The sequence below is a fragment of the Entamoeba nuttalli genome (genome assembly GCF_000257125.1).
Source record: "Entamoeba nuttalli P19 unplaced genomic scaffold asmbl_2771, whole genome shotgun sequence".
Classification (NCBI taxonomy): domain Eukaryota; phylum Evosea; order Mastigamoebida; family Endamoebidae; genus Entamoeba; species Entamoeba nuttalli.
In genome coordinates, this window is record NW_008575590.1 from 1 (window position 1) to 6,706 (window position 6,706).

Here is a 6,706-nt window from a genome sequence, read left to right on the forward strand (position 1 = left end):
ACATAATAATATAATGATAATGAAATATTTTTAAATTATATCATAAAACAAGAAAATAAAGAAAGATGAAATTCATTAAAATTGAAATAACAATCAAAGAAGAAGATAAAAAGAAGAAATAAACATAAAGCAAAACAATAATATAAAGAAATAAAATAAAAAGATTTATTCACAAAACAAGAAGAAAGTCTAAATAATAAATAAAACATTAACTATTAATGTTTTCAACGTTTTATGATTTTGTTATTCTATTTAATCAAATAATAATAAACTACCAATGTATTAACCTTAATTATCTAATTTTTATGTTAGAAAAGACACTAAAAAATGTCAATCAGAAGATTAGAAGTAAAGAATATGAGAAAAATATATCTAAGAATGTCATTGTTTTAATGATTTTATTTTATTTAAAAAATAATAAATGAGTTACAAGAAGTATATAAGTTAAGTGTAATATGTTAGTGACTATATTCCTTCATAAAAGATGTATGAAAAGTCTTTATTTTAATGGCAATATTCTGTATTTCATTTTCTGGTGGTAGAATGGCAATTCTAAAATGATAAGTATTATCCTTTTGACCGAAACCAGATCCTGGAACAACACACACCCCTATACTTTTTAACATCCTTAAACAATACAATTCATCTGGTTTTTGATCCTTTCTTTTACACTCATCAATAAATTTGTTTGGGAATGTAATCTTTGGGAAAAGATAAAGAGCACCCATAGCTTCATTACAAGAAATTCCTTCACACTCATTTAGAACAGAATGGAGTAACTTTGCTTTTCTTTTCAAAGAGTTTAAGATAGACATTTTTTCATTCATGTATTTTGGATAAGATTCATCACCTTCTTTTGGTGGATTGCAAATTATTTCAACCATCTCTTGACCAACTACGTTTGAACATAAATTGGTAGATGCTATTTTATACATCTGAGAACGAGCAAATGAATTAATATTTTCTATCTGGAAATATCCACCTCGCTTTCCACATTCACCATAAAATCCTTTTGAAACACTAAAAAATGAGATAAGCTCAACACTATTTTTCACTTCATCCCTCATCGACTTTAATACCTTTCTAAATGATGTAAATGGTATTTCACCGTAGATATTCTCTTGATATACTTCATCAGCTAATAAACAAATTTTTTTTTCATAACAAAATTCTATAATTTCTTTCATATTTTGGACTGTAAGAACTTGTCCAGTTGGATTACCTGGGTTAATACAAACAAACCCTTTCACTTGAATACCTTTTTCAACAGCTTGTTCATAAACTTTTCTTACAGATGTCATATCTGTTGACCATTTTTTTGATTCATCTAGAAAGTAATTAATTTGAAAACCTCCGAATTGAGATATTGATGCACTATATAATGGGTATTGTGGAATGGGAATCATAATTCCATGAAGAGGATGTGAAATCAACATATTTAAAATCATTTTTATTCCAGTAGATGCTCCATCGGTTATAAATACGTCATCAGGAGATGGTGCAGTTCCATCTCTATGTTTTATGAATTTACAAATTGTTTTTCTGAATTGAATAACTCCCATAGAATTAGTATATGCACCACTTGTTCCAGTACAGCCAAGACTATTAATAATTTTTTTAGCATGATTGATAACATCTTTCGGAAAAAGGGCTGTATGATTTAAAAGCTCAGGATATTCAACTATTGAGATAATCTGCCTTGGATATGTTAATGGTTGTTGGTTACATATCTGTGGATTACCAATATTACAATAAACTACTTTCTCAAATGGATAAGGATTATTTTTTCCTTTTTTCCTTGCTTCTTCAATTTCTTTTTGAATCTCATTTGCCTCTAATACTAATTTTCCTCTAACAGCATATTGAGTTGCAATGATACAAGGATTAATACTTTGTCTTGAAAATGCTTTCATAGTATGATAATATTTTTTTTTGAGAAATTTCTTCCTTAAATAATAAAGAACTTGACCTTTCAAGCTGACAATTGAAAAGACTTATGGAAAAGTCATTAATCCAACCAATCAAATCTCAAGCATCAAAAGAATATTCCAATGTAGTTATTAAACCTTTACATATTTTTTAAGACATCTATTATTTTTGTATATTCTAAAGATCTTTAACAAGAAATTGTTATCTATTCTCTTTCAATACTTAAACTCTTAAGCGTGAAACCATTGAAAAAAGTAGAATTTAATGTAATTTAAAATTAACAAGAATAAAAATATCAAATTACTAAAGAAGAGCTTTAACAACTTTTTTCATTCTCTCTTCACGTTCTCTTTTTAAAATAAGAAAGATAGAACTTATTGCAATAATAAATAAAAGACATATACTTGCACAAAGAATAGTAAAGATGAATCTCAATGTGAAGTTATTATTCTTATTTTCGATACATGATTTTGTAATTGAATCATATGAATATCCATTTTCACAGGCAAAACATTGATTATATGTACATAAATCACAGTGCAAAGGACATGAAACACACTGACTATTATTCAAATAAAATCCATTAACACATGACATACAACCATTTTCATTACATGAGTTACATTTACAATGAACATCACAATCTATTCTCTTAGTTAAACCTTTTGTATTGTAGACATTAAAGATTCAAACAAACAAGCCATACAACATTTATCCTCTCGTTTAACAAATCCATTACTACACTTTTGACAATGAATTGAATCAGTGCAAGAAAAACATCCAGTTTGGCATGAATAACATTTACCATCATCTGAAAGAAAATTTCCTTCTTTGCACTTTGTACAACCTACTTCATCTAAACAAGAACCTTCATAACAATACAAAGGGCATTTAATACAATCTCCATTCTTTTTATAATATGATTTTTGACATGTTATGGCAATTGAGTTAAATACAAATAAGTTCAAAATAATGAGAATTGTCATAAAACTATCACAATTTCTTTTCTATTTCTAAGTTCTTATTAGTAAAAAATGACAAAATTTTATAACAAAAAAAATGTTTTTTCAAAGAAAAAAATATGAACTTGATATTAAAAATAGAGATGGAACATAAATTATTCAGTGAATGGACTTTTTGGTTTGATGGATTTTCAAATAAATCAACTGAAACATATGGATCAAACATTGTCCCTATTGGAAGCTTCAAAACTGCTGAAGAATTTTGGGGAATATATGATGCTATTCCTAAATTAGGAACAATGGAAAATGGATCAGATGTTTCATTATTCAAAAATGGAATTAAACCAATATGGGAAGACACTAGTAATGTTGGAGGTGGAAGAATACAAATAATTTTGACTAATGCTAACAATGAGTTATGTCAACAATACTGGAGAGATACCGTTTGTTATTGAATTTTTGTTTATAAAATTAATTTAGAATTCTTACTGAATGATAGTTATTAAGTTTAATTGGTGAAACTATTCCATCTGCTTATTGTATTAATGGTGTTGCATTTTCTGTTCGTCAACACAATAAAATTGCATTATGGCTTGATAAATCGGGAAAAGAACATTTAAATGAAATATCAAAGAAATTAAGAGACATTGTTCCTAATGAAGGGACTATCATATATTACAGTCATGACCCTTCTGTAGAGCCTATTGTGTGTTAAGAAAATACTTCTATCATTAATAATCTTGTTATTATTTTATTTTTTTTATTATTAAATAAAAAGAAAAAATTGAAAAGACAGTAGGAAAAAAGTAAAATTGAGGAAAGAACGTTTCAGATGAAACGCAGACACCTCGTTCCTATGATAGATGAAGAAAATATGAATGAATTCATTCAAGAAATCAAACAACAACCCAAAAGAAAGGGATTAAGAAAGGATGAAAATGGTATATGGAGAAGAAGGTCTTTGTCAAATGAACGTAATTCTCCAAATAAAGAAAATAAGAAAGTTATTGAGACAAAACCAATCAAATCAATCAATAAATCAATAAAAAGTAATAAAACAATATTGTCTTTTCATCAAACAAAATTTGATAATGAACAAAAAAGAAAAAAAGAAAAATTAATGAAAGATGAAGAAAAAGTAATAAATGAAAATAATGAATTGAGTGATTCATTGATTCAATTCTTAGATCAGATTGAGGCAAATGATAATCAAGAAAATATTAAAGAACAAATTGACCAACCAAATTTGAGTTCAACAACAGAAGATTCTCTTTCTATCTTACCTCATCTTTCTATTAAAGAAAGCCAACAAGGTGTTGAAGAACAAAAACATAATAAAAAAAATATTCAACAAAAGAAAGAAGAACCTGTTGTTATTGACCTTGTTGATTCTCCTTCAAAAGAAGATAGTTCAGACAATGAATGGAGTCTCCCAGCATTTTTACCAAAAAGAATAAGATCAATATCAAAAGAAGAAGAAGTTATTAAACTAGATAAAAATCTATATCGTAATAATGATGAATATTATGGGGAGTCTTCCCATTCAATTTTCGTTGCATCTCAAGCTGGATGTATTGACAATGTCTCTGATGATGAAGATGAATTTAAACAAGACGAAGTAACACCATCTCAACAAGAATTCATAAATGATGAATTACCAACACAAAGGTTTGAACCAGCATTTTATGCAGCAAGTTTGTCATCACAATGTCCCCAAGGATTTTCAACATCAAAAAGAGAGAGAATGATAAAGAAATTATATGGAAAGACAACAAGATTTTCCTTTCATTGAATTTTTTATGTAAAAATTTCGTTCTGTTTTAATCAACAACAATAAGATAAAAATATAATTTTTTTTTGATAGAAAGTTCTTTCTTTAAAGAAAAAATAAAATTAATAAAAACCCTTGTTGGAATGTCCTTTAGAGTCAGAGATAAGATCTTCTTTTTCATTCTTTGAAGAAATTATAGACCAAGATTTCTTATTTTAGAAACATAAAACGATTAGAGAAAAAAACCTAGGCAAATTTAATAATTTAATTACACGTAATGTAATAATAAGATAAATTAAATTAAAAATGGTAAAAAACAAAATAAATAAAACCAAAGAGGTTTTTAATAAGAAGTTGATAAAAATAAAGTTCAATAACTGACTTGATGTGGAAATTGAGATGATTTATTGTCGGCGTGAACTGAATTATTCATTGTATATTATGATATTTACATTACTACTCTTCATCTGCTGTTCATCTGCTTATGACTTGAATACAGACTTTGATTCTTTCTTCTTAGAAGATTATTCAATGTTTAATGAAGTTGATAATGATAATGACTTAGAAACTTTATTGTCTTTCTTAGATGATGAAGATTCATTAGATCTTATGTTAAATGATGAAGAATTTTGGGATAATATCAAAAGAGGATTTAAAAACACAGTAGATAAGACAACTAATTGGTTTGCTGAACATGGAGAAAAAGTTTCTAAAGCAATTGGAAAAGTTAATAAAGTTGCTGGAGTTGTTGAAAAAGTTGCTAAGACTGTAGGAACTGTTGCTACAGTTGCTAGTGCAATTCCAGGAGTAAATGCTATTGCTGCACCAGTTGCAGCTGCTGCAAAGACTATAGAAGGAGGTGCTAAAGTTGTTAAAACTGTATCTTCTGTTGCACAGAAGACTGTAGATACAGTTACAGACTTTTCAAAAGGATATAAAAAAGGTGGTTTGAAAGAAGGATTAAAACAGGGAGGTAAAACACTTGCAAAGAATGTTAAGGGATGGGCAGTTAATAAAGCTGCTGGTATTGTTGCAGAAGGTGTTATGGGAACATTATCTCAAGTTCGTTCAGGAGAGAAAGTAGATTTATCTAAAAAGAAAATAAAAGAAGGTTTTAAGGCTAAAGCAAAAGAGAGTTTTAATATTAAAAATAATGTAAAGAAAACGTTTAGTGATGCTAAAGATGCTATCAAAGTAAAAGATACTTATAAAAAGAATTTAGATAAAATTACAAATGGTGCTAAGACATTATCACTTAAAGATATTAAAAAAGGTGCTAAAAGCTTAAAAGGAAAGAGTATTTCACAATTAGCAAAAGGAGCACGTTCTTCTGTTAAGAAGTTTGTTAAAACAGCAACTACTGATACTGTAAAGAATAATGTTTTGAAAGAAGTAAATAAAGCAGTTGAGAAAGCGGCTGAAAATGGTGTTAAAGGAAAGATTAAAGATACAGTGAAAAATGGATATTCAGCAGCAGAAGCAGCTGGTGTTGCAGGAGGTAAAATGTTAGCTGGTAAAGCAAAGCAAGTAATTGAAGATAGGAAAGCTAAGGCAGCAGAAAAGAAAGCACAAAAGAAAGCTAAAGCAGCTCAAAAGAAGGCACAAAAGAAAGCAAAGGCAGCACAGAAGAAGGCACAAAAGAAAGCTAAAATGTTACAAAAGAAGGCTAAGGCAGCACAGAAAAAGGCACAAAAGAAAGCAAAGGCAGCTCAAAAGAAGGCACAAAAGAGAGCTAAAATGTTACAAAAGAGAGCTAAGGCAGCTCAAAAAAGAACAGCAAAATCAGTTTCAAAGAGAGCATCTAGACCAAATAGAGTTGTTAAAAAGAATGTTACAAAGTCAAAAAAATCTAAAAAATAATACAATATTTTTATTTTATTCTTTTTTATTTCTTTATAAAAATTATAACTAAAATAATAATTCTTAAATTTTGAATAAATTAATAAAGAATTTTATTTGTTATAAATTATTTCATTTTCTTCATTCTTCTTTTTTTAATAAATTTTTATAAATTTTATTATTCTTCTTTTATTAAAGAAAATAT

The 6,706-nt window shown here is 27.6% G+C and overlaps 5 protein-coding genes across 5 annotated transcripts; 3 read left to right on the forward strand and 2 right to left on the reverse strand.

Annotated features, from left to right (window-relative positions):
• Window positions 1-458: 458 nt before the first annotated feature.
• Window positions 459-1,913, reverse strand: ENU1_041430 (alanine aminotransferase, putative; the record flags this gene model as incomplete). Its single annotated transcript, XM_008857563.1, has 1 exon — window positions 459-1,913. One exon carries the CDS (start codon window positions 1,911-1,913, stop codon window positions 459-461), a length of 1,455 nt encoding a protein of 484 aa, XP_008855785.1.
• A 319-nt stretch (window positions 1,914-2,232) lies between these two features.
• Window positions 2,233-2,915, reverse strand: ENU1_041440 (CXXC-rich protein; the record flags this gene model as incomplete). Its single annotated transcript, XM_008857564.1, has 2 exons — window positions 2,233-2,573; window positions 2,627-2,915. 2 exons carry the CDS (start codon window positions 2,913-2,915, stop codon window positions 2,233-2,235), a joined length of 630 nt encoding a protein of 209 aa, XP_008855786.1.
• Window positions 2,916-3,010: 95 nt separating this feature from the next.
• Window positions 3,011-3,346, forward strand: ENU1_041450 (eukaryotic translation initiation factor 4E, putative; the record flags this gene model as incomplete). The annotated part of the gene is made up of 1 exon (XM_008857565.1): window positions 3,011-3,346. One exon carries the CDS (start codon window positions 3,011-3,013, stop codon window positions 3,344-3,346), a length of 336 nt encoding a protein of 111 aa, XP_008855787.1.
• A 377-nt stretch (window positions 3,347-3,723) lies between these two features.
• Window positions 3,724-4,683, forward strand: ENU1_041460 (hypothetical protein; the record flags this gene model as incomplete). Its single annotated transcript, XM_008857566.1, has 1 exon — window positions 3,724-4,683. One exon carries the CDS (start codon window positions 3,724-3,726, stop codon window positions 4,681-4,683), a length of 960 nt encoding a protein of 319 aa, XP_008855788.1.
• A 510-nt stretch (window positions 4,684-5,193) lies between these two features.
• Window positions 5,194-6,522, forward strand: ENU1_041470 (hypothetical protein; the record flags this gene model as incomplete). Its single annotated transcript, XM_008857567.1, has 2 exons — window positions 5,194-6,261; window positions 6,295-6,522. 2 exons carry the CDS (start codon window positions 5,194-5,196, stop codon window positions 6,520-6,522), a joined length of 1,296 nt encoding a protein of 431 aa, XP_008855789.1.
• Window positions 6,523-6,706: the final 184 nt, after the last annotated feature.